Source organism: Lonchura striata, chromosome 15, assembly GCF_046129695.1.
Source record: "Lonchura striata isolate bLonStr1 chromosome 15, bLonStr1.mat, whole genome shotgun sequence".
NCBI lineage: Eukaryota > Metazoa > Chordata > Aves > Passeriformes > Estrildidae > Lonchura > Lonchura striata.
Genome location: NC_134617.1, coordinates 16,349,596 through 16,376,572, shown reverse-complemented (window position 1 = coordinate 16,376,572; position 26,977 = coordinate 16,349,596). Strand labels below are relative to the sequence as shown.

Here is a 26,977-nt window from a genome sequence, read left to right as displayed (position 1 = left end):
TTGGACACATCGCCCTCCAAAGGCAGAGCAAGGAGAAGGGATTGCACTTGGATTTAGACAAAATGAGAATATGTCAAAGTCCGAGATGTAAAAGTGTGAGGAACAAGGCTTTGGGTCAATGCGGGAGCAGGAGTCCATCACCTCTTCCTGAAGCACAAGAGGTTTGTGGTGGGTCAGGGCGTGCAGGAATCAATCCCACCTTCTGGGCAGTGTGCTCTGCAGGTGACAGCGGTGACGGTCCTTCCCGGCGGGGATCGGAGGGCACTTCCACACCCTCTCGCAGCCGTGCTGCCCCCACCCCGCCCCGGCATTGTACCAGTCCGGTCCTCCCTTTTCCTGTAGGTGGGGTTTCCATAGGATGCCGGCCGCTCCATCCCAGCCCGGCCAGCCGGCCGGTGGCTGCTCCGGGGACGGTCCCTCCGCTCCGGGCTGTCCCGGCCCGGGGAGCTCCCGGTGATGGCAGCGCGGGGCACAGCCACCAGCCCCGCTTGTGCTTTCCCCTCCTTTCCAAGCTCTGGCCGGAGCCCACGGCCCTCGGAGATGGGAGAGGATGCCGAGGCGCTGCGGTGGCGCTGAGGACTCTGCGGGGATGCGGTGGGCGGCGGGACAGCCCATGGCAGCGCGGCGGGGCCGCGGGGGCTCTGCCGGCAGCGTGCTGGGGCTGAGCCGCTCGGCGCTGCGGCTGCCGGCGCTGTGGTGGTGGTACCTGTTCCTGAGCGCCGATGCCCAGGAGGTGGCCACGTTCACGGTGCAGTACCGGGTGCTGGAGGAGGTGCCCCCGGGAACTGTCATAGGCAGCCTGGCCGAGCACTTCGAGGGCGGCGAGAGCGGCGAGGCGGCGGAGACCTTCCAGCTGATGGAGACCCCCGGGAGGTTCCCGCTGCACGTGGGCAGTGGGGATGGGGTGCTCAGCACGGCCGGGCGGGTGGACAGGGAGCAGCTGTGCCGCCACAGTGATCCCTGCTGGGTGTCCTTCAACGTGCTGGCCGCCCAGAACCCGGCCCTGATCCACCTGGAGGTTCAGGTGATGGACGTCAACGACAACGCGCCGCAGTTCCCCACGCCCGAGCTGGAGCTGGAGATCTCGGAGAGCGCATCCCTGCGGACGCGGATCCCGCTGGATCGAGCCCTGGATGCTGACACTGGCCCCAATGCCCTCTGCTCCTACGCCCTCTCCCCCAGCGAGCACTTTGCTCTGGAGGTCGTTCCCAGCTCCGATGGGACGAGGCACGCGGAGCTTGTTGTGGTTAAGGAGGTGGACCGGGAGCTGCACTCCTCCTTCGACCTTGTGCTGACAGCCACTGATCACGGGGAGCCACCAAAATCAGGTACTGCTTTGATTAAAGTCATTGTCCTCGACTCCAATGACAACAGCCCTGTGTTTGCAGACAGCTCCCTGATGGTGGAGGTTCGGGAGGACGCCCAGCCCGGGACCCTCCTTGTGACGGTCACAGCCACTGACCCTGACCAGGGTCCCAACGGGGAGATCGAGTACAGCCTGAGCAGGCACGCGCCCCCCGAGGTGCTGAGCACCTTCAGCATCGACGCCCGCACGGGCAGCATCCTCCTGAGGCTCCCTCTGGACTACGAGGACACCCACACCTACGAGCTGGATGTGCAGGCACGGGACCTGGGCGCCAACCCCATCCCGGCGCACTGCAAGGTCCTGGTCAGGGTCCTGGACGTCAACGACAACGCTCCTGACGTCCACGTCACCTGGGCCGCGCGGGAGCCCGTGCTGTCCGAGGCCCTCCCCAAGGACAGCTTTGTGGCCCTGGTGACAGCCAGCGACCCCGACTCGGGAACCAACGGGCAAGTGCTCTGCTCCCTCAGCCAGGGCTACGAGCACTTCAGGCTGAAGAGGACCAACAGCCACAGCTTTGCGCTGCTGACCAACGCCTCGCTGGACCGCGAGCGGCGCGCCGAGTACAACCTGACGCTGGTGGTGCGGGACATGGGGGACCTGTCCCTGGCCGTGCTGAAACACCTCACCATCTGCATCAGCGACGTCAACGACAACGCTCCAGCCTTCGAGAAGGCAGTCTATGAGGCTGCTGTTGATGAGAACAGTGAAGCACCTTCCTTCCTGCTCACCGTTCGTGCCACCGACCCTGACCTGGGCTCCAACGGGAAAGTCACCTACAGGATCCTGGACCCCTCTGTTTTGGGGCTGGTCTCAGTCGATCCCATCACTGGAGACATTTTTGCCCTCCAAGCTTTTGATTATGAGCAGCTGAGGAGCCTGGAGTTCCTGGTGACAGCAGAGGATGGAGGGCATCCCAAGCTGGCATCCAACATCTCCATCAGGCTTGCTGTGCTTGATCGGAATGACAACGCACCCATCATCACCATGCCAGTGCTGGTGGGAGGGGTGGCCACGCTGTCTGTCCTGGTCAATGTGGACACCGGCTGCTGCTGGGTGGTCCCCGGGAATGGGAGCACCCAGGGGGCTGCGGCAGTGACCAATGCCACACTCATTTCGTGCCCTGCCAACCCCTTCCTCTTCAGAATCATGGCCAGGGACGTGGACTCCGGCATTAATGGGGCTCTCCGGTATGACCTGGTGGGTGGGGATGATGCTGGGCTCTTCATCCTGGACCCCCTCCTGGGGCAGGTGTCCCTCAACGCCAGCAATGCCAGCAGCCTGGCCGGCAGCCAGCGGGAGCTGCTGGTCCGGGTGAGTGACCAGGGGGACACCCCCCTGCACACCCTGGCCCGGCTCCGCTTGCTGTTCCGGCGGCACGGGGCCTTCTCCAAGATGTCAGCGCAGGATCCCGGCTGGCCCGGCCTCCCCGTGGTGCTGCTGATCTGCCTGGCCGCTCTCCTGGGCGGCTGCGTGCCGCTGCTGGCGCTGACCCTGTCCCTGCGCAAGAAGGACAAGAAGGACGGCATGGCCTACAACTGCCGGGAGGCGGAGGACGCCCGCCGGCAGCAGCAGCTCAAGAAGCCGCACAGGCAGATCCAGAAGGCCGACATCCACCTGGTGCCGCTGCTCCGGGGCCGCCCCCGGGACCCCGAGCCCCCCCGGGCCTGCCTGGAGGAGCAGCCCGGCACAGGCAGCCCTGCGGCCGGGGGGTCCCCTCGGGCTTCCCTCCACCTCACCCCCACTCTCTACAGGACGCTGAGGAATCAGAGGACACAAAAGGGCTCAGAGGAGCAGCAGGGCACCTTCGAGCTGCCCGTGCTGCAGCGCCGGCCCTGCCAGCCTCACAGACTCAAACCCCCGGGGAAGGAGGCCGTGGGCCCGCCGGAGGCAGCGCTGCATGGCCAGAGCTGGGCGAAGCCACCCGTGGGAGAGCCCCGGGTGCCCGCCGAGCAGCCCGGGGCTGCGGGGGCAGCCGGGCAGCCCCAGCCCCACCAGCAGATCCTCAGGAGCCTGGTGCGGCTGTCGCTGGTGGCCCTGGCGGAGCAGAGCCCCACCGGGGAGTTCGCCATGGAGTCGCCCCCAGTGCAGGTAGGAGCGGCTCCCCAGTGCCCAGCCGAGTGTGGGCATCCCACCATCCCTGGGGTGCTGGGAATGTGCAACCCGAGGGTCTTTGCTTGGTCTCTTCCCCCAGGCCTGGGTAGGATGAACAGCCCCCCAGCCAGCAGGGTCACCCCGGCAGGACAGGCGGGAGCGGGGCTGTCACAGGGGGAAGGGGACAATCCCAGGGACAGGGAGCAGCAGGAGGGGTGCAGGGGAAGCTCAGCCCAGGTGGGCTGCCCAGCGTTTGTTTTTCCCCCGGTGTGGGGATGCTGAGCCATCTGCAGCAGGAGGAAACGCTATAAAAAGGCCGGGGGGCTTGGAGGGACGTCCTGGCAGGAAGCAGCTTGAGCGGCCAGCCCGGGGCTCAACAGGCTTTTCCTGCCTTGCAGCAAATCTCCCAGCTGCTCTCCCTGCTGCACCAGGGCCAGTTCCAGCCCAAAACAAACTACAGGGGAAACAAGTACACGGCCAAGAACGGCAGCAGGTAAGGCTGGCTCCCAGCACTTCCCTTCCCCACGCCCCCTTCCCCTGCCCCAGCCCCACCAGGCCAAAACTTCCAAGGGCAGAGACACACGAGGAAAAGCCTCATCTCCTGAGAGTGGAGGTTCTCCCTTCAGGGGCAGGTTGTGCTCCTCTGGTCCTGGCTCCCAGTGGTATCCAGCTGCTCTTTGCCTCCTTCCTGGGGTACCTTTGGCAGGTCGCTCCATACTTACCTGATCTCCTCCATGGCCATGAACCATCCCTTGCCAAGAACTCGGATGGTTCTGAGTGCTCAGGAGCACAGAGGGGCCCAGTCTGGAGGCAGCAGCACAAGGATGAGTGTTCTCATGGCTCTGGACACTTTCTTAGTGCTGGACAACACGAGTTTGGGACACCTGACCTTGTGCCAGGGGGCAGATGAGTGAGGAACTGCAGCAGGGCTGGAGGCACTGAGATATCCCAGCTGTGTGCCAAAGATATCCCCAAGCTTCATGGTGTTCCCATTAAATCATGCTGTGTGCTCTGGGTGCACACTCCTGAGGATGCTGAGGCTTCATCACTGCCTTGCCACGTCCCCCTGTCCTCACCTGGCCAGGCCAAGGGCAGACACAGCTTCCTGCACCTTTCTGCAGAGGATGGAGAAGGAGGGAGAGCAGCTCCAGGGTGTCTGGGGTGCTCCTCACCTGGTCCTGCAGGGGGAAGCTCCTCTGAATTAATGGGGAGGAGCCAGCAGGCCCCTGTTTGCTCAGGATATGCCCCTAGATCCCTGGAAATGTTCCAGACCAGGTTGGACAGGGCTTGGATGACCTGGGATGGTATGGAGGATGTCCATACCCATGGCAGGGGTTGGAATGAGATGGGATTTCAGGTCCCTTCCAACCCTTCTGTGGTTCTCTGATCTTGCTGCAGAAGGATAAAAACCCTTTCAGGCAAGAAATGTGGAGCCACCTCCCAAAACTCATTAATTGATGGGCACTCGAAGTGCCTTTGGTGTTGTGAGTGATGCATGGGGAGGGTGCCCAGAGCCCATCTCTGGGGCATTTTGGGGAGATACAGACCCTTCCAAGGGCTCACTGGGGCTGAAGTGACCTGGGTGTTGTGACCCCTGGCAGGGCTGCGGGGCTGGACACGGGGCTGGACACGGGGCTGGACACGGACTGCCTGAGCACCAAGGACAGCGGGCACGGCGAGAGCGAGGCCGGGGACCGCGACTCCGACAGCGCCTTCGAGCTCTCCGTGCAGCAGCTCGTGGGAGAGGAGCTGGAGACCCTCCTGGAGCCACAGGCAGGTGAGGTGACCTCGCTGCTGGGACAGGGTGGGGCTGGGGGGCTCCAGCAGTGATTCCTCCTCAGGTAACCCACACTAACCCCATCCAGGAGGTCCTGCTGGCCTGCAGCAGCCACGGCACATCGCGCCTCCCAGAGCGGCTCTGGCAGGGGCACTGCTTGGGGCAGCATGTCTGGAACATCCCAGGCTCTTGGTAGCAGGCCAAGGGACTTGCTGAGCTTCACGTCGGGTTTTGCCATGTGGTTATGGCTGCTCTTCCCTGCCATGGATGTGTATGCTGAGGTTTAGGCTTTAGTGATGTGTGAGCTTGGCCTCTGTCATTGCCGAGGGGTGAGGTCCAGTTGCACGTTGCAGCTGGTGAACTGCTTCCCACGCTGGCCTGAGCCCTTCCTTCATGGTCTCCTGGTCCATGCAGAGTGAGAAAGGTGGACACTTGTCCTTGTCAAACCCCTCAGAGTCCCACTGGGTCCTCCTTCCTCTTCATCTCCTGTGACCAACCTGCTGCTAATTTTGTCTTTTTTGAGATGTGTGACCAGAATGGTGCGCAGTGTTTAGGATCCACTGGGGGTACAAGGAGGTTTTCTGGTGTGTTCCTCATTCCTGTCCTGCCCAAGCTCCATTCTGAGCCCTGTTTGTTGGGACTCCCAAATCCCTCCTCTGCATGGAGGAAGAGCCATCAACACATGACAGGTTGTTGTTGCCTGGGACAATTATCTGACCTTGGTGACACAGAAATTCACCAGCCATGTTTTGCTCATGGCACTCAGCATTATCAGGTCCTTCAGCAACGCTCTGCCCTCTGCTTTTGGGTGTTTCAGTGGAGTCAACACCAACATTGTCCCCTTGCCATATCATTTTTCACTGTGTTGAGCAGATACTCTGGGACTCTGCTAATGACCTCCCTTAGAGAGGAAGATTAATTATTCCTACCCTCATTTCCCAGCTTTTAACACATATTAATCCCTACAGAACCTGGCTGTAAATTCAGGCATGGCTCAAGTCCTCTGCAAGCCTGGCTGGTGCTGTTCCATCAGCTCAGGTGACTTTGCCTTCACAGAATTGAATTCTGGAATGGTTTGGGTTGAAAAGGACCTTAAAGCCCATCCCATGCCACCCCTGCCATGCCAGGGACACCTTCCACTGTCCCAGGCTGCTCCAAGCCCCGATGTCCAGCCTGGTCTTGGGCACTGCCAGGGACCCAGGGGCAGCCACAGCTGCTCTGGGCACCCTGTGCCAGGGCCTGCCCACCCTCCCAGGGAACAGTTCCTGCCCAATATCCCACCTATCCCTGCCCTCTGGCTCTGGGAAGCCATTCCCTTGTCCTGGCACTCCAGACCCTTGTCCAAAGTCATCCAGGACTCCATGCAGCCCTTCCAAATTTCCAGAACACAATTCCCCATGTGACAATGTCAGGTGGTTCCTCTGGGAGCAGCAGCTCCATGGCTCTCTGTGCTGAGCATTGCACTGAAGGATTTCTCTGAATCTGCCTGGGCTGGGTTCACCTTCACATGCTTAAAAACTCCTGTCACCATTTCCACCTCCCCTCCCTCTGATCCTGCATTCATTTGAAGCAGTAGTTAATGAACAGCAGCTAATAAACCAGGCAATTTCATAACTGAGTTCCTCTGGCACTCCGGGGTGAATACCATCTGGGCCTGACATTTTCTACATGTTCCTTTTATTGATTTGTTCTAAAAATCTCCTCTCTTGGCATTTCAATTTGAAAGAGTTGGGCTGACTCATGTCCTGTAGCAGAAATTTCATTGTGGAGCCTCTCTGCTCCTCCACAGAAGGGAAACTCAATGAGCTTTGCTGCTGGAGTGGTTTGAATACCAGAGCTGGGCATTTTTGGTGCCCTTTTTTTCGGACAGAACCTGCTGCTTCTCCCCCTTTGCCTCCCTGCTCTTTTATTGCAGTAAGAAGCAAATTAAGAAAAGGCTGAGACATAAAAATTTCCTTGGATTCTGAGGTCCTGCAGCCAAGAGCAGGGAGCAAAGGGGATCCCAGCTCCATCCCAGTGCACTGACACACCCTGATCCCAGAAAAGGGAATGGTGGAGCTGCCCAGCAGCTCTGGATCCAGTCCTGCCCACACAAGGATAGAAAATCTGGGCTGTGGTGAGGCTGATCCATGAAACGCCATCTCCCGTGATCCTTGGATCTCACAGGAAAAAAATCCTTTTGGCCAAAGTCCTGGAATTCCATAGGATCATTAGGGCTGGAAAAGCCCTCCCAGACCATTGTTCCGCAGCACTGCCATGCCCCAGTGCCACATCCCCATTCCCGGCGTGATGATTCCTCCACTTCCCTGGGCAGCCTGCTCCATGCCAGCAGGGAATGCTGAGGCTCTGTGGATTCCTGCTGGCCATGCCCAGAGGCTGATCTGTTCCAGACCTGCCAAACCTTCCCCAGGAGCCCAGACCTGCCAAACCTTCCCCAGGAGCCCAGACCTGCCCACACAGGCGGCCGAGCGCAGCCGCCGGAGCTGCTGGGCTCCTTCCTCCTCTCCCAGACACAAACAGAGCCGTGGACTTGCATCCTGAGAGGGAGGAAGGAAGCACTGCTGGTGCTCAGGAGCATCCTAACAGCTGGCTGAGGCTGGCTGGGCCTTTGTGCTGCTCCCAGCGGGGGGACTGCAATCCCAGGCAGCTCTGGGATTGTTGATGTTGTGGGATGAACTCCCAGCACCGTCTGTTAGCTCTGATCCCCCAGCAGCCCAGCAGAGCATTCCCAGCAGCAGATGAGAGATAGAACTTTATGGATGATAAAAACAACCCCTGCTCCCCAAACACCATTAAAACAAGGCAGTAAAGAGTTATTGGTCAAATTAAACATACCTAATTATGAGGTTTTCATGGCCACGGGAGCATCAGCCCAGCTCTCCCTGCAGAGAGCACACCAGTTGTGCCCTGCTCCAGAGCTGAGGCAGCCAAATATTCAGGGAATGAGGTGGCTTCTTGCAGACTGGAGAGGAAAAAACTGCATGTTTTACAGCAAAACCTGCAGCACACTTGGGTGATGTCTCACGGAACAGTCACTGCAACTCAAATACTGAGATTGCAGAAAGAAACCCTGGATGTGAAGCAACAAAAGATAATTTTGGGGCTCCAGCTGAAACAAAAATCTAAGGGATGTACCTGCCCTTCTCTCCTTCCCAGGCTGGAGTCCCAGCTCTTGCCCCCAGCCCATACCAGGACAGTTGTTTTCCAGAGAAGAAGGAGCAATTGCTTGGCTGGCTGAGGAAGGAGCCTTGTCTCAGTCACTGACTGCAGATCCCAGGTCCCAGCTGTGGCAGGGTATTGACCACCCTCTGGAATTAGCAGGATAAGAGCATTGGAATGGGGACCCTCCTTTCAGATGCCACTTTTTAGTCAGGGCCACACAATTATTATTACTACAGTGACACCAGCCCTTGCCACCCTGGGACTGCTGGGTTTTGTTACCAGTGAGGTTTTGCTGCTCCCAACACCTTTCCTAAACTGGCTGGTTGCTCTGAACACCTGTGAGGTTCTGGGATGTGCTTTGGGAAGGAACAATGAGGAGCTGGAATGCAGCCTCTGTGCACCACAGCACGGACTCTTGTTTACCAGCTACCTCAAAAAACAAGAATCCCTGTTCCCCTTCCTGTTGTCTGACGAGGAAGCTATTCCAGGCTCTCCCTGCTATGGGGTCCTTCCTTTATTTTCCAGATGTTTATTCATGGACAGCTATAATCACTTCTTCTCTTGCCAACACTATTTTAAGCATAAAGATTTCCTCTGCTGGTGCGTATCTCCTCAAAATAATGACAGGTTGCAGTCAGATCCCTGGAGAGCACTTGCTTCCTTAGGAGCAGCAACCCCCAGCTCTTGGGGTCTCCATTGTGTCAGCCTGGATCACTCCTGGTTCCATCTCCAGAGTTTTCCCTGCTGGTGTCGTCTCAGCTCCCTCTTCCAGAGATGGATAATCAGATTTGTGCGTAATTACCCTAATCAGACCCAGTAACAATCCACCCTGGCTGTGCCTTCTACCAGCAGGGAATGCCCCGAGTCCTCTGTATGATTCCAGTCGCCCATTGTGGGCCACAATCAAATTACTGGTGCACTAACGAGCCTGCCCCAGCCCCCAGCCCAGGTTCCCCCTGCTCCTCAGCTGTTTCCAATCGAGGAACAACTACTTTAGAGCTCAATTTTTTGGTCCCAGTCTCCAGCCATCCAGCTGTGCATTTTATAATCCAGAATTTGATTCTGGTATTATTGTTTTCACAGTAACCCATTTCTTTTCGGTCTCAATCTGCCTCCTTAGCAGCAAATTCCCACCCTGGAGTGACCCTGAAGGGAAGTCCACTATCTTTGTGTCCAACACTTCCCCCTGGAAAGCTTTTCATTGTCTGCTCCCCTTCAGCCAGTACTAAACCCTCCCTCTCTCAGGCTTTGCTAACAATTTAGTGAAGTGCCAATTGAGACTGGAACAAATGAGACTGTACAGTGATTCTAATGGCTATTATATTAAAAACAAAACAAAACCCCCAATAGTTTCAAACCAGTTCTATTTTGTTTGGCTTTTTTAAGCAGCTGGTTTGCATGGTGATCTGTTTACAATTATGCCTCTCAGCTGGTTTTACCCATGTTCATTTATCAATATTTTTATCCATTTATTTCCCCACCCCCCTCTTCTCTGCTGTGCTGCCCCTCCCCAGAGCTGGCCCTCAAGAGGCTGACGGCTGCAGACCCAGCGTGGGTGGCCCGGCTGTCCCTGCCCCTCACCAGCAGCTACAAGGACAACGTCTTCTGCCCCGACTCGCCGTGCTCCCCCGAGGATGAGGAGGCTGCGAGGCAGGAGAAACCGAGGACCTTTGAGACCTTTGGCAAAGGTGCTGCTGCTGACCCCGGTGGCAGTGGGACGAGGCTGGCCAGCACCTTCCTGTCGGAGATGAGCACCCTGTTTGAGATGATCCTGTCCCAGAAGGTGCAGGCGCACGGCGAGGCGGGCGCGGGGCTGCTGCGGCAGCTGTCGGCCCGCGGGCACAGCCTGGGCCTGGGGGACGCTGCTCCAGGGCTCTAGCAGCTCGGTGGCTGTGGCAGGGAGAGAAAAGAGATTTGGGGCGCCCAGCCCTGTCCCCAGCCCCAGCAGAATCACTGTATGATCCATGCCTAGACAGGTGTTTCTTCCTTTGCCTTGCTCCATCAAATTTCTCCACAACCGATTTCACCTTTAGCTCCCCTCTGCCTGCCTGTCCTTGCCTTCCTCCTCTCCCACCCTGCTCTCCCAGTGCTCTGCCAGCCTCCCATCCCACCCAGCAGCAGGAGGGCCTTTCCTCCCAGGACAGGCCCAGGCAAGGGGGTTGTGAGAACAACCACAGCACGGCGAGATACATCCATGTGATCACAGACTGTGAAAATACCTGTCACGGACACTGCTGCAGCTGGGCTCCAGGGTTTCAGTTATTTAAATAAAACATTTTTTTTCTAACACAACCCTCTCTGTCAGCAGTGTAGCTGACATAATATATGTGCAGAAAGCCTGAAGTGGCAGCTGGGGAAAGAGAGATGAGCCTGTTGTCTCCCATGGGTCTTTCCAGCTTCTGTGGTTCTGCCACTGGGAAGCTGGAATTTTGTAAAAGCCCCCAAAATCAGCACTGGAATCTCTCCTATGGCTGCTCCAAGTGCCCACCACTTCCTTCTCCATAATGACTGGATGTGCTCCATAATGTCTCAGTGCTCTGAGCTGTGTGACAAGGTGGGGATCAATCACAGGCTGGACTTGATGTTCTCAGAAGTCTTTTCCAACCTTAATGATTCCATTCTATTCTGTTCTCTCCTTTGAGGCCACTGGATTTTGGAGCACAGTCCTTATCCAAAAGCAGACACCAGATGGCTGGAGTCTGCCAAAGGTAACCTGGGAAAAAGGAAGTGTGAAAACACTGTTTTGAAATATTCAGTCACAAGCTTCACCCTTTTTATGGGTTTTCACTTTGATCTGTCTGTCTGGGAGCTGTAAGACAGTTTTGGGATAATAGCATGGGTGGGGAAAACCAAGATACTGGAGCAAAGGAAGAAGCACACAGGTGTCTGTGCCTCTGCACTCCTGGAGAAGGCAAGGGTAGTGTGACCCTGGGCTCATGCAGCATTGTGGGGATGGCAGGTAAGGGTTTCTGGGCTGTCCTGGACCATCTCAGGTATCCCACCCCTGTTCTTTTCCACGTACTTGGAGGTGACAGTTCCCAGCTTCAGGTGTGTACACACCCTAGCCACAGTACCAGACAAACGCACAGATCATTTAAAACAGAGTAAATGAGAAAGTTACCCCTTTCTGTTGCTCTTGGGGCTAAATGACAAGAGCAATAAAATGAGATTTCCCCAGGTGGACTTTTTAATATCCAAAATGTTGTTTTATTTTGAGTTTCCAAAATGCTTGTGCACATGAACCCATGTCTGGCATCCATCCACGGATGGGTTTGGCCTGGCCTGCTCGTGCTGCTCTTCTGCTAACACAAATCACTTGCTGGTTTGTTGTACAAACAAAACAGGTTCTTGCATCAAAACAAAGTCAGAGAGCCAAATTCTAACTGAGATGCAGCTGTGCAAACCATGAGAGAGGCATTTGTGACTGAGCCCTGTGGGAGTCCTCTGCACCTTGGGAGCACAGGCAGAGGGACAAACAGCCAGCACAACCTCACATCTCCCTCTGCAAACTTGCTTTGATGTTCCTGTCAGAGGAAAATCCTTACACAAAAATACCTTATAACAAGCAGGTTTAAAAGGAGACAAATTCCTCCCTCTTGGTTCAATTTCCTGATTCTGCAAACTGCTTTCAGCCCCCCCAGCCCGTCTCCCATCCTGACCAACGCGTAAGCAGGCTCTGGATTATCACAGCATAGGAAATCCACCCCAGGAATTTCCTGCTCCTTGTATCCTGCTTGATAAAGGAAATGGTCTAAGAAAGTTTGGTCTGAGCAGAAGGAGAGAGCAGACCAGAAGAACAATCAGATGTGTTGAGGGATGGCTGCACCCCTCCCTTGTTGCATGGAGAAGTTCAGGATGAGGCCATTGCCTTTGTTTTGCAGACCCTGATCTACACAGAGCAGCAGGGCCACAGGAAGCTGGGCAGCTTGCACAGATGCCCTTGAACCAGTTTAAACTGGTGTGAACAAATGCCTTTTTCCGGATTCAGCTGCCCCAGTGGAAGAAATTATCACACCAGCTGCCTGCTGCTGCTGCCTGCCAGTGGTGCCTTCCCGCTGGGAGCATCCCTTATCCACTCTGCTGAAAATGAGCTGGCGTGCTCAGCAAACAGGGACACGATGCATTTTGAAGCAAACCTGGCTCATGGTGTCTCAGAGAGGTGTGCCCGTGGGAGCAGCTCCCTGCCAGGGCTGCAGGAGGAGGGGGAGTGGGGACAGAAGGACATGGACACAGTGCAGGATGGCTGGGGACAGCTGTCACCTCACTGCTACAGGTGGATCTGTCACACCCCATAAAAAAAATCTGCTCAATTATGAGAATTCACTCTCCTGCTTGCCCAGGTCTGCCATAATGCAACACAGAGCCAGCTTACACTGTGCTGGTAGCAGGGGCACTGAGGGGACTTGCCTTGGAGAAAATTGCCTCAGAGGGTGAGAGCCAAGACAACCCCAGGGTTAGCTGCCAATGTTCCCACATGGTGGCTTGCAAACCTCACTGGGGGACCATGAGCAAGACATGCAAAGTTTCTGTAATTAGAACCCCAGATCAAACCACTGTGGTGCAGAAACACAGAATAGCTTGAGCTGGAAAAAAGCTCAAAGCTCACCTCATTCCACCCCCTGCCATGGCAGGGACACCCTCCACTAACCCAGGTTGCTCCAAGCCTCACCCAGCCTGGGCTTGGACACTTCCAGGGATCCAAGGGCAGCCACAGCTTGGCTCTAATACAGAAATGCAGGTGCAGAAGCAACATCCTTGTATGGAAGGTAGAGGACTTGGTGGTGTAGGAGATATCACAAGGTTAATTCTCAAAGCTCAGGTATTTAAAGATGCCTCCTGTCCCATGAACAGAGAGCTTTCTCTTTCCCTTTACTGCCAGCCTGGTTCCAGCCCACACCAAGGGCTGCCTTGCCCTCTGCCTGCTGGTGTCACTCACTGCCTGCTCTACTGCCAGCAGTGCTGGGCCTCCCAGCCCTGCAGCTCCACTGGCACTGTCCTGGCTCTGAAGGCACAGCTCCACCCTGCACTGCTGAGCAGCATCATGTGCAGTGTGCCTGTGCTCCAGCAGTGGGGCAGCGTTAGGCCACACTGTCCTGGCTGGCTGCTGTGGAGATTTGCAGACACAGGCTCAATAGTCCAGAAATCAGGGCTGGAGGAGGAGGCTCTTAATCCTGACGGGAATGGATGCTTTGTGTGCACATCTGAAAGTACAGAAAAACACAGTATTAATGACATTGGCAAAGGCTGGACTTGATCACACAACCATAGAATCACAAAATATCCTGAGTTGGAAGGGACCCCTAAAGATCACCAAATCCAACTCCTGGCCCTGCAGAGACACTCCAACAATCCCACCCTGTGCCTGAGAGCGTTGTCTAAATGCTTATTGAACTCGGCCAGGTTTGGTGCTGTACGCACTGCCCTGGGGAGCTTGTTCTACTGCTCAACCACCCTCTGGGTGAAAAACCTTTTTCTGGTATCCAGCTTGAACCTCCCCTGACACAGCTCCAGCCATACCCTCAGGTCCTGTCCCTGGGCACAGGAGCAGATTCTGGAGGTAGCCCTATGCTGCCTCTCAGGAGGATGTTGACGAGCCCTGCCCTCAGTCTCCTCCAGCTGAACAAACCAAGTGCCCTCAGCTGCTCCTCACAAGGCTTCCCCTCCAGGCTCTTCCCCATCCTTGTGGCCTCCTTTGGACACTCTCTAATGGCTTAATGCCTTTTTTATACTGTGTGCCCAAAACTGCCCACAGGACTGGAGGTGAGGCTGCCACAGTGCAGAACAGAGGACAACCCCCTCCTGGCCCAGTTGGTCTTTTCAACAGAAATGATTCTGTGACACATCATACTATGGGAACAGCTTCTCCAGCTGGACTGGAAAGAACTGAGGAGAAGTGGTGCCTTCCCTTCAGCACAAAGAACTCCCTTGTGCCATGGCCCCGTGCGAGCCCTCCTCTGGCAATACAGGCCCCACTTTCAGGGGCCCACCCGCCGTGCAGTGCCCCAGCCCCTGGTGCCCTGCTGGCGCTGGTACCTTGCAGCTGCTGCTGCCATGCCCGCAGCCTGTCCCGGGCCTGCCTGCTCCCCGCGGCCGCCGACTGCCGGTAGTGCCTCAGCGCTTCCGCCAGGCTCTGCTGCACCCCCAGGCCCTGCTCGTAGCAAACGCCCACGTGGAACCTGCTCTGGGCATCCTGGCACAGCAAGCACACAGGAAAGGAAACACAGAGTCTTCAGCACCTTCTTCAGAGCTTACCGCTCTATCTTTGGTCACCTTGCTAAGTTTACTGCTCCATCCCTCAGGCTGTATCTCCAGTAGTTTAGTCCCCCGGAGAGGAGCATAATCTCTGGTTCTGCTCCTTCCCATCCCTTTCCAATTAAATTCACTGATTTCCCTTCAACACCCAGGGCTGTGGAGGGGGAACAAAGGAGCAGCTGGCTCTGCAGAGCATCCCAGTTGTCTCAGAGGTCAGAGATGAGATGTCTTGGGCAGCCCTGACTGCATCACATCCTGATCCCACCCAAACTCTGAGCACGCCCTGAGACTGCCCTAAGAGAGTTCAAGCCCAAGTCTTGTGAAAACATCACAAATGGCACAGAGGTACTTGCTGCCAAGGGTTGGCAAATTCCCCTTTAACACAAGAGTGCAGCGCTCTTCTGCTCAGCATCACCTCATTCTATTCCAGAAGAAATCTCAGGCAGCAGAAATGAAGTAAATGAAGCAAATACGCACTAGAGAAAAAGCACCTGAACCACTCAGACGTATGTAGCTGCTGGGAACGAACTGGAAAGCAAACATTGGCATTGCAGTGAAGCCAAATGCAAACCCATGACATGTTTACGTGTCAGCTGTGCATTTTATCCTTGAGATCCAATGGGAGGCAAAGGTTCTCAGAGAGCAGGAAAGCAGGATGACACTCCTGAAGACATTAAAAAGACTTGTGGTCACACAGACCTTTCCAACAACAAAGCCTGAAGAGTGCAACTGCTAGAAACATTATCTAAACAAGGCTTTGCAAAAAAAAAAAAAAAAAAAAGGAAGAAAAAGGAAAAAAAAAAAACCAAAAAAACCCCAACTAAGTAGCATGTTTTAATAAAGGCACTAGAAAAGAACATATTGCAAGTGTTGCTGTCTAGGATGTAACTGGTAGAGGCAAGTGAAGAAGTTGGTGAGTGGGTGCTTTGCAAAATGTTGCAAGTCTCAGCTTATGACAGCAATAAACTCCTTTAGAGATGAGATAAACACATTGAAGGATTGGCACTTCAGCTGTGACAAGAGATAGGGTTCAATCAGGAGAGCTGCACCACCATCTCTCACAGGATGAACACCTCATAGCCAAGACTGCAGCGAGGGAAGATCCCCAAATTAGCATGGCAGAAGTGACTGAGACACCCTTGGAAATCTGCAGGTCAGGCTCAGTTCTCCAACAGAACTCTTTATTAGGGGCTTATATTCTGTGGCTGCATGTAGGAAATCAGGGAGGATAAAAAGTGGGAAACAAAGCAGAACACAGTTCTGGTGTTGGAAAAACACTTGTCAGAGTTCCCAGTTCAGCTCTAGCAGAGAGAACAACCAGAGAAACGCTGAAACTGACTTTTTGTGCTGTTTTCCTTTTTCTGGATTTGTACTAAGCTATGCTGTCCTTGCTTCATCCATGCCCAGTGTTCTTTCAGCCAACTAAACATAAATTCCAAGTGCAGGGTAATGGGAAGGGAACCTGTCTATGGAGCCCTTCTCCTAAGAAATGGGGACATCCCAGGCAGCCCACCATCAGCCTGCCCCCAAGGCTGAGGCTCTGAAGCATCCACTGCATCTGCTGAGCAGCAGAGATGGGGAAGGATGCCTAGGATCTGAGAACTCTGACCAAAACATGCCAGGGGTGCACCTGAGGACCTGCAGTTACCTGACAGATTTTGTGTTGTTAAGGCACTACCAGTACATGCCAATCATCTACTTAATGGGATAGCTCAATGTGATACTGTTCAGCATCAACTGCTGACTCCAGGTTGGAAAAACAAAGCCAAGGATGAAGCTTAGGAGAGATCTTAAGCAGATTTAGAACGAAATACTGTGTACTGTGATGTCTGAGCTGCTGTGGCAAGTCAGGCCTTGTCCCACCAGACTGAGAGTGTCTCCATGTTGGAAAGAGGGGGAAAACCCAAGCAGCAAAGTTTACAGTGATGTAAAAATGACCATTCAAAATGGTCAAACTTACTATAAAGAATTAATTAAAGAAGATCTCACACATCTAAGGAGTGGACAACACAATCACAAAGGAAACAGAATTTCCAGATGCAAAATAGTGCTGATAGCAAGAAATTTGGGTGTCATGCTGTGATAGTTCCCTGAGACCATCTCATCACTGCTCAGTGTCAGGCAAAGGGCAAGCAGGGCTAGGAATTATTGGAAGGGAATGCAGAACAAAGCAGAGGAGCTCATTATGTGAGATCCATGGCATACCTCCATCCTGAGTCCACTTTTAGTCTAAGCATCTTAAAATGGTCAAAGGAGAATTAGAAAAATAGACAGAAGACTGACAAGCAAAGTAGAACAGCTTAACTACACGGAGACACAAACTAAACCAGCACTCTGCAGCCTGCAAAAGAAATGACTCAGAGAGGACAAACTAAAGGGCACCATAACCACAACTATTAGCCAGCAGAACAGGCAATAGCTATTCATTATTTTCCATTGCACAAAAGCTGTGGGAACTGGAGTTAAAATGAACAAGTTCTTCAGGAAAAAAAAAAAAGAAGAAAAAAAAAAAAAAAAAAGCCCTGGCCATTACAATGCAGCTGAAAACAAGAGGACAATGGCAAGAAACAGAACTGTGGGGTGCAGAAACCTGGCTGCAAGACATGGGATCCACACTTCTGCTCCTCTAAATGCTGGTGGGGGTTCAGGAGAGTGTTGTGCCCACACTGTAGCACTGCCCTTCAAGAAAGAGAAGCCTGGGCCACTTGGGGAAAGTGCATGCAAGAAGATTCTTGGGGATCTAACATGACCTGTGAAGAGAAACAGGAACATTGGGGGAAGGCTGAATGGAGATTCAAGTGTTTAAATACGTTAAAGGTGCCTGAATTTAAAAATAAATCCAGAAACAGTCTTTCCATCCTCTCTATAAAAGAAGAGTGCCAATTTTGAAGAACAGAATTGAGATAAACACAATGAAGTTCTCCAAGTGATGCAGTAGTGAAAGATTTTGACTGAAGAGGGTGTAGATGCTCCATAATGGGAAAGCTGTACAATGCTGGAAGCTGGATGCAGGCACTGGTGCTGTAGGAACTTCTCCTGCCCAACAGGGCTCTCTCTGTAGGGTCTGTGCCCAGGGCCTATCTCCTCTCCAAGAGGCACCCTCCACTCTGTCCCTCCACACTGAGCAGTAAAATCCTGACACTCGCTCCCGTTTCCTAGAAACCCTGCAATCCTCCACCTGCAGATCCCAAGCTGAGGACAATCCCTGGCAGAAGGATTATTTACCCCACTGTTTGCTGCCTGCAGCAGGTACTTCAGACCTCTTTTCTCCTGAGGCTGCAGCCCCCTCATGTAGAACACTCCAAGATAAGCCTGTGCCTGCAACAAAACCACATGGTCCAGATCAGTCAGGATTTTAATTATTCTTTTTTTTTTTAACTGATTTTGAAGCTGCTCAAATGCTGGGGTTACTGTGACAGGGGCTTTTAGGAGAGGCAGAGCTGCCCTAAGAAAAATCAGCATGACTGGATAAACACAAAGAATTCACATTTGAGACCAGAGTATCATTTTAAACTCCCTCTGAGAATCAGAGCCAGGGAATGGCTCCCACTCATGTCCTGTACCCAAGATCCAGCAGATGCACCCACTGGCCAGTGAGCTCCAGGAGGCACAGGCACTGCCAGCCTGCCATTCCCAGGGTGAGATGGCACATGCCTAAATGCATCTCCTGGACTGGGAAAGGAAGGCAGGAGACAGATCTGCACAGATGAGTCATCTCAGAAAGTCACAGATACAAAATGAGGAATCTGTTCTTGCTTCAAGCACTGGAAGTTGCTCCAGTACAGCGACCTGTACTCTTGGAATTGAGAGGAGATGAAAACTGAGCTGTGTTTTCAAGCACAGGTCAGCTCTCCCAGCCAAAGGTTTAATGTAAGAGCCCCACTGACAAGAGCCAGCCAATGTGTGGCACGGTGGCTCTGTCTGCGGGCAGGGCTGTCTCCCAGACACTGTCAGGAATATAAACAGAGAATCAGAGAATGGTTTGGGTCAGAAGGGACCTTAAAGATCCTCTAGTTCCAATCTGTGTGCTGTGAGCAGGCATAAATACATTTGAAGGCTTTCCCTTCCAGTGCTGCCTAGGATGTGGCTCCAACCCTTCAGTCAGGGCTGTCTGACCTGTGGACACCAACCTCTGTGATGCCAGCCCCTGCTGCTTGCTCCAGGAGTGCCACAGCCGTGTGCTGCCTGTCCTGGAGGCTGCCAGGGCCGTGCTGCAGCAGGTACCTGGCGTAGCGGTACTGGGCCATGGCGTGACGGCTGCTGGCTGCCTGGCAGTAATAAAAACCTGCCTGAGAGAGAGAGAGAAAACCAGCTGATGCATGCCCTCAGCATGACATGGCTCCCTTCAAGCTTCAACTCTCAGCTAGACCCATCACAAGCTGCATCCCACCCCAGAGCCCTCCCACAGCAGAACATCAGCTAGGCCAGGTGAGACAGTGGACCGCGAGTACCCCAGAGCCCTGGCACCAGCCTGCCCGAGCTGAACGGGGTGGCACTGGGCCAACCATGGCTCAAACCAAGCTGCCTTTGCAGCTCTTCCCAGCTCCAGCAGCTGCTGGCCAGCTTGCACTAGGTGGCAGGCTGGAATTACGGGAGCCAAACTGGAGATCTGAGAAGCCCTGGGATGTGCAGTGGTGTCTTAAATACAGCGACATGACAGGTTTCTCCTTGGAACCCCGCTGGGTGCTGGTAGCACAGCCTGTGCACCTGGAGAACCCTCAGAAGCTGTGGGAAAGGGATCTCAGAACACCTCTCTGAGGGGATTGGTGACACTGAAAGCAGCTCTGCAAAGCTGCAGTTTTTATTATTTCCAGCATTTTCTACTGAGTCTTCAGAACCTGGGCTCTCCCAGGCTCCCCAGGGAATGGGCACGGCCCCGAGGCTGCCAGAGCTCCAGGAGCCTTTGGACACCACTCCCAGGGATGCACAGGGTGGGATTGTTGGGGTGTCTGGGCAGGGCCAGGAGCTGGACCAATGATCCCTGGGGGTCCCCTCCAAAAGTTCAGGACATTGCATGACTTTCCCAGCCATGTAAAGGAATAAAGCTCCAAGCACCCAGCACAGGTCCCTCTCCTGATGTGTGCTGCCCACACCCACCCCCCAGGCAGGCCCTGGATACCTTCTCCAAGTCCTTTTCCGTGCCCCTGCCGTGCTCGTAGCACAGCCCCACGTTGAACTGGGCTTTGCTGTAGCCCCGATCTGCTGCCAGCTTGAAGCAGGTGAAGGCTGCCCGGCAGTGCCCCGCCCTCATGCTCTCGATCCCTGAGGAAAACACAGCCTAAAACCATGGAAAACAGGGAAAAGCACACAGCCACAACCCAGCCTCCAATGCAGCAACCTCCCCCACAGCCACTGGGCCTTCCTTGGCTCACACCAAGTGCTCTGGGCCACTTCCAGCTGGCTCACCAACCCTCCCTCCACAGTTTCCGTAAGAAAAATGGCAACACTGCATTTTAGGGATTTTTCTGGGCTCAAGGCAGAGAGGGATCACAGGCTAACACAACGTATGGCTCACACAGAAACAACTTGCTTTTCGGTGCTGCAACTAGTGGTGTATATAGGGCAGGGACTTTTCTTAGCTCATTGCATCTTCTTTCTGCTTTTCTTAGAGTTGCAATCCTGCAATTGCTTTTTCAGCTTGCCAGGAAAACTGTGAGCTCAGACAATAAAAGAAGGATACAAGGATATGACATCTTGTGTTGCAAAAAAGACAGAGATGGCTTAATTTCCAGCTACAGATGTCAGGACAACAGTGCAGGCTTCAAGCAAGTCTGGATTGAAATATGCTGAGATAAATTAGGTGGCACGATGGGACAAAGGGCAATAAATCTCTCCAAGCACAGTTAAAATTGCTGAAAGGAGGCTTCAGCTTGGGTATTTGCCATCCCTGCCTTCTCACAAGACCTGCAACCATTTGGAGGTCCTCCAAAATGAGAAACCTGTGGTTTAAGGGCAAAACAAAACCAACTCCACATTACCAAGGATATTCAATGCAATGGAAATATCAATTCGGAAAATCTGCTGCAACTGGAAAGCGGCTTCCTCCAAATGCCCTCGCTGAGCTGGGTCACCCTGAGGAGTCAGAGAGAAAAGCTATTAAAAACAGCTAAATCATATCACTGCTTGGAAACCAAGCAGTGAGACCTGTTTGTATGGTAGTTCAGTCATTAGAAGGGTGAGGTCATGTGTACACACAAAACCCTCCCTGTCCTACACAGCCACCTTGCTGGGGAAGCTGTATGGACACTGCTCCCCTGCCCTCTGGCCAGGAGCTTGGTGCAGCCTTTCAGGTACCAGCAGACCTCTCAGAATTCAGCAAATACTTGAATCTACTCAGAGCAGTCTGCATTTGATCCTACTCAGAGCAGTCTGCAGCTCCTCCCGAGGGGCAGAGCAGGGACAGCTCCAGCTCTGCTCTGGGACAGGGACAGCACCCAGGGAACGGCTGGAGCTGGGCCAGGGCAGGGCCAAGCTGGATTTTGGGAGAAGTTTCTTCCTCCAGAGGGTGCTGGCACTGCCCAGGCTCCCCAGGGAATGGGCACAGCCCCGAGGCTGCCAGAGCTCCAGGAGCCTTTGGATACCAGGGATGCACAGGGCGATTCTTTGGGGGTCTGGGCAAGGCTGGGACTGATGATCCTCATGGATCCCTTCCAAATCAGGGTATTTCATGATTCTAAGATAAGATATCTTAAGATACCCTCCAAAAATAACATTACCCCTTGTTCCCTCTCCCACATCATGCTCAGAGCAGAGTCCCTGCCAAAACACCCTCACGCCTTTGCTTTACCCAGTTCCAGTGGAGCTGCCCCTCAGCTGGACTGAGCTGCCCAGAGCTGCTGAAACTTTGCAGGGCACAGCCAAATCCTTTCCTCCTGGGCAATGAACAGCCTGGGATGTGGGAGGAGGCTCAGCCCAGCCCAGCTCCACACCCCGAGTGCCATCGAGTGGCAGCAGAGCTCAGTGCACACAGGGAATCAGGAAAATGCCCCTTGGCACCCACAGCTCCACTGCTGAGCTCCCAAGAGGCCAAGACAGGTCCAAGGCCCCCCCCAGACCCAGCTGCAGGCTCTTCCTCCAGCCCTGCACATGGAGCACCTCCCAGGATGGAGAGATCCATGCTCACCCCCTCAGCAGATCAAGCAAATTCATCCTTGGTGTTTTTGCAGGAACTCACTGCTAAAAACTGAATTTACCTCACTCTGCTCACAATGTCCTTGAGCGATTGCTCAGCCGAGTGATTATCTTAAAATGGGAATTATTTGCATCTAAGATGTGAATTGCAAAAAATTGGCAGGTTTAATCACAACAAGAACAATAATATAATTTATGGCCTTGTGACTCTCGAGCTGATGCACTCTCTTCAAGCCCCAAGTGCTTCCCTCTTTACCAGACAAGAGCCAGCCCTGATTTGCAGCGTTTGGAGTGACACCACCTTCCTCAGTCATGGGTTGTCTGGTAAACACCAAAATAGCAACAGCATGTAATCACCTAGTGAAAGATTGCATCAAAATGCATATACACAGCAACACACTGGCGCTGCTGAATTTATTTTTTTGTTTGGTTGCTTGGTTTGGTGTTTCTCACCATTTTCTTTCAGTGCTTCCTTGCCAGCAGCCTGTTACAGAGATACATCAAAGGATGGGGATGACAGTTTGTAAATCCTGGAATTTTCTGGCTATAGCAGAGGTCACTATATCCCATCTCCCTTTTTTTCCCCCCACACTTGTGTGTGAGTGTTGCTCAGCCTGTGCTTGGGGTAGCTCTGGGATGTGTTCCTGCAGGGAAGGTGCAGACAGAGGAGGTGGAAAATGAAACCTTACCTTTGCACTGTGGAGAACTGGCCCCACCCTGGAGCTCACAGGGATTTGGAACTCCCCTGCATTAAAAAAAAAAAAAAAAAATCCAACAAAAAAGCAAAGTTTAGCAGTGCTGCGTCTTTGCCTCTTCTTAGCCTCTATTCCACAGCTCTTTTCTAAAGATCTGATCTCCCATTCAGTCAGGGACATCAGGAACAGAAGGAATCCCAACCAATCTGAGCTTTGGAGCAAAAGCAAGCTCTGGAATCCAGCCCTGTGGCTGCAGCTCCTCCAGAAAGGCCTCTGGTTTTGATCTGAAGACACTGGAAGCAGAGAATCTTCTGCTTTTCCTAAATGTTCCAGTAACTTGTAATCACTGCTTTAAACCCCTGTGCTTCATTTCAAATTAAAGTACTTCTACTCTGGGTTTCTGCTCCCAGGCACTGACTCTTCTAGGTTTTTTCTTCTTTACTAAAAAGCCAATTCCTCCTTTTGAAAGTCCTGACACGACTAATCAGCCCCTTTTGATTCCTGTCTGTGATTCTAAAAAGACTGCACCATTCATATCTTTCAACTGCAGCACTTTTCTACCAGCCTTGGTTAATTTTATGACTTTTTGCTACTATTCCTGAATTTCCAACAGGGTTACTGAGGTGCAGCCCCTCTCAGCAGTGTCACAGGAGGGGTGCCATTGCCTCCTCATGCCCAGTTTGCCTGGATCAGAACTGCTGCAGCTCCCAGCTCGCCCAGGGCATCACACCCAACCCTCAGCCGAGGTGCTGCCTCCCCATCTCCTTCTCCAGGTAATTCCTCTGCAGGGTACAGCCCTGCTTCTGCCAGGGGATGATCAGCCCTCTCAGGCACACTGGGACAGCCACATGTTCAGCACTTTGTCACCAGTTTCAATCAGAATTGTCTGACAGAGCATCTCCAGCCCGAGCTAAGCCACCTTGCTCAGAGCAGGATTGTGCTGGCAGTGGTTACAGTGGCATTCACTCCTGCCACTGTAAGAGGACAATGATGTCCACAAAGAGGAGGCAGCCTGAGGCCAAGGACTTTTAACCTGGGTCACCACAAGCAGCTGGATCCCACTGGACATTGACCTCCAGGTGCTGGAGCCTCCAGAGCTGTGAGTCCCTCTCAAGCTATGTGAGAGCCAACACAAGTGAAGCAAAATGTCCTTTTAGGGCCTGATTCCTGGACTGCTGGCCCTGTCTGGCTCCAGGAGCAGCAGCAACGAGGTGTGCAGCAGGCAGGAGTGCTCCTTGCAGTGCCTGTACTGCACAGCACGCAGCCAGCCCTGGCCTGTGTGCCAGCTGCAGCCTCATTATTCCCAGACAAACAATTCCCCCCTGGCTGTATTCAAATGTGTGTTATCTGAACAGGCCCCACTCACCCAACAAGCAACATCACTGTGGCAAACATGACTCCTATGCAGCATTCCACCTAAAGTAGTATAATCTGTGAATTTATTAGTTGTGCTTTCTGTTTCTTTGCAGAGCAGGCATCAAATTATCTGATATTTCTCAGTGTAAAGCTCTATCGTGTATCTCCCTTGTGATGTAATTTGGGTTTTTGCCACACAAACAACTGCAAATCCCATGGAAAAAAAAATGGTCTGTATCAGGAATTCTCCCACTACTTGTTTAAACAGCATTAGTACATCCACACTTTAAAGGAACTGTACATTTTGCACGGGTGTCTATGCCTAAATCAGAGACTCCTTGTTTACTGTGAAAATGTTGCAATTTGGACAAACCACTGAACCATGAAAAATAAACAGCCACTAATTCTGAATTCTGTCAGCCTGCAGAAGCACTTTGTGCCCCTCTACCATGGGAAACCTCTCCTCCAATCTCCACAGATCAGGGGCCAATCCCAGAGGACATCTGGAAAAAAGCACAGGGACCAAGCTATCCCGACACGCAGCCCCAGACCTGAAGGATCAGAGTCCCAGAATGGTTTGGGCTGGAAGGGGACTTCAAGCTCACCCAGTGCCACGCCTGCCATGGGCAGGGACACCTTCCAGCATCCCAGGCTGCTCCAAACCCTGTCCAACCTGGTTTTGGACACTTCCAGGGATCCACAGGCAGCCACAGCTGCTCTGGGAGACCTGAATTCCCTTAGAATCACCTTTGAGCCTGGGCAAGCTAAATTATTCTTCAGGTTATGTTTAAAAGATGGGAATATCACAGCTGGAATTTTCTGTGCAACTTTATTTCTACTTCTTCAAACCCATGCTATGATGCAACATGACTGCACATTCTTTTTTCCATGCAGTCTTGCAGCTTTCAGTGTTCTGGATGCCCAATGCTCACATCTTCACCAGTTAATAAATATTTTTGTCTCTCTCCACTGTTCATCCTGGACTAATCAAGTGTTGCTCACAGCTAGCTCCAAATGAGGAATTAATAATCTTCTCCTAGACAGCCTAGATTGCTCATCCCAAAACATCCACGAGAACGAAGTCACAACAAGAGCTGGCCAAAATCCAGCATTTCTGCCTCATGGAAAATTTCACTGTTTCCAATTGGTTTCATTGTGCTTTGAAATGAAAACACACTTTTGCAATGTCTGTAATCTCAGAATTGAAATAACGAATTTTACAGTTCTGCCAGGGGTAAAATACAACTCCCCAGGGCATCATTCAGCTGCTGTAACACTGAGACTGGCTGTAATCACCTGCTTGCTCACTCTGTGCCTTTAACTTCCAGCAAAAAGCCTCTGAGTGAGGCAGAAATTGCATAGAAAAAAATACGATGTGAACACAGAGCTGAGGACTTGCTGGTAGCAATATCCAGAATGCTACTTAAAGCAAGTTTTAAGTTAATTTCCTGAAGTTTTCTTTTTAAACAAAGGAATAGCTTTTGATCCTATTGTGCTCCAATAAAATTGGGATGGCTCTCGTGGAAAGCTGAGATGTTGGGATCCATCCCACAGATCTTTGCCACAACAACAGCAGATTGTCACTGCGCAGGGACACCAGCACCAGCAAGTGTGGAAATGAACTGAAACACCCAGAGAAAGGGGAAGGACATGGAATTCTCTCCAGAAGATCCCTTGCCATGGCTGGCAGCAGCAAACTGGAGCAGGGAAGGTACATTCTGCTGCACTCTGAGCTCTGCTCTCTCATGGCAAAGCTTTGCTACCAGATTCCCCTGCATCATCTGCCAGGCGTCTGCCCTTCCCCTCCTTCTGCTCTCCCCAGCTTCCTGCTGCATCCTCATTTTGCCAGCCTCACCCTCCTTCAGTAGCTAAACACCAGGGAAAAAAAAATCCTGTACCTCAGGCAGGTTTTTCTGTAGAAAGCAAAATGTAGTGAAAGAAAGCAATCATCAAGCTTCACTTTCCATGGAAAGATTCCCAGGATTTCTCACATGACAAAACCCTTCATTTTTTCACCCCTTTTCAATGCAGATTACCAAATCTCTTCCTCCTGACTTTTCTCCATAAATTCCCACAAAATGGAGGCACAACAAAATGTGGAATGTAACCCGAGGACTTATGTACGGAGCAAAATCAAATTATTTCTGACATATATTATCTCTGACAAGTGACAGTTGGAGATGCTTGGGCAGAAAGGGTGAGGAGCAGGGATTATAAAGTCACGCTCTCCCTGGCAGAACTTTCCAGCAATCAGCTGTTCTGTGATCTGAGCAGGAAGCTTGGCTGGACCAATTAAGTCTCATTTCAATGTGTAATTTTACCTAATCACTTCTTGGAACGCACTTGTACTTCTGGCCTGTAGCAGTGAGTTCCACAATTTACCTGGGCACTGGCCAAACACAAAATGCCTTTTGCTTTTTTCCAAACTTGCCACCTGACCCTTCTGTGCTGCCTTTTAATATCAGCATTATGAAAAAGAGTGTCCTTATTCTCTTTCTCTCGACACTTTCAGTTTCACAGAGCACCAGCACATTCTTTGCCACTTCATTTTTTTTAAGCTGAAGAGTCAGTCTGTGTTTGGATGTAATTGTCTCCCTGTCATCTTTTCTCTGCAGTTTTGTCCCTGTTTTTCAGGCATCCCAGACTCACATGAACCCATGGCACTGCCTTGTCCTCAGCTCCTTCCTTCACCATAATTAACATTTAATTGGCCTCACTGCTGCCGAGCACTGACTTAACCTTATCAAAAGCACATCCACTGTGACTTCAAATGTTCCCTCTGCAAGACAATTATTAATTTGACACTCCTCACTCTGCATGTGTATTTACAGCCACACTCCCCCATGCACACTCGTTTAACCCACCTGGGGATTACCCTGGCTTTGGCTCTTGTGCAGCCTTTGCCCGTGACTTTCAGATTTGACTGTCCTGGAGAATTTTGTACCATTTGCTGCTTCTGCTGCCTTGTTCATCACCTCTTTTTTCCAAATCACCGCTGACTGTGCTGAACAGAGCAGGTTTAACAAAGGACAGGGGAATCTTACAGTAATGGCTCTCCACTGTTAAAACTTTTTTGTGCTTTAAGAGGTTACCAGCCCAAGAGTAACCCCTCCATGTTCCCTCACATCAGCTTTACTTCTTTAGATA

The 26,977-nt window shown here is 52.7% G+C and overlaps 2 protein-coding genes across 2 annotated transcripts in view; one reads left to right on the top strand and one right to left on the bottom strand.

Moving 5' to 3' along the window:
- The first annotated feature begins 589 nt into the window (after positions 1 to 589).
- On the top strand, positions 590 to 10,275 carry PCDH12 (protocadherin 12). Its single transcript, XM_021543096.3, has 4 exons — positions 590 to 3,454; positions 3,856 to 3,950; positions 5,059 to 5,234; positions 9,911 to 10,275. Exons 1-4 carry the CDS (start codon positions 590 to 592, stop codon positions 10,273 to 10,275), a joined length of 3,501 nt encoding a protein of 1,166 aa, XP_021398771.2.
- Positions 10,276 to 11,565: 1,290 nt separating this feature from the next.
- Positions 11,566 to 26,977, bottom strand: part of DELE1 (DAP3 binding cell death enhancer 1) — a 65,113-nt gene continuing 49,701 nt past the window's right edge. The window contains exons 5-11 of the mRNA XM_077786743.1: positions 22,469 to 22,524; positions 20,627 to 20,720; positions 19,768 to 19,910; positions 18,779 to 18,937; positions 17,874 to 17,966; positions 14,430 to 14,586; positions 11,566 to 13,597 (exon numbers count right to left, since the gene is read on the bottom strand). Of these exons, the coding sequence (XP_077642869.1) occupies positions 13,341 to 13,597; positions 14,430 to 14,586; positions 17,874 to 17,966; positions 18,779 to 18,937; positions 19,768 to 19,910; positions 20,627 to 20,720; positions 22,469 to 22,524 (959 nt within the window). The 3' untranslated portion in view covers positions 11,566 to 13,340. The remainder of the gene's footprint in view (positions 13,598 to 14,429; positions 14,587 to 17,873; positions 17,967 to 18,778; positions 18,938 to 19,767; positions 19,911 to 20,626; positions 20,721 to 22,468; positions 22,525 to 26,977) is intronic.

Coding starts and splice junctions, on each gene's coding strand:
- PCDH12 (XM_021543096.3), top strand. CDS start 590: ATGCGGTGGGCGGCGGGACAGCCCATGGCAGCGCGGCGGGGCCGCGGG. Junction 3,455..3,855: donor TGGAGTCGCCCCCAGTGCAG/GTAGGAGCGGCT, acceptor CCTGCCTTGCAG/CAAATCTCCCAGCTGCTCTC. Junction 5,235..9,910: donor CCTCCTGGAGCCACAGGCAG/GTGAGGTGACCT, acceptor GCCCCTCCCCAG/AGCTGGCCCTCAAGAGGCTG.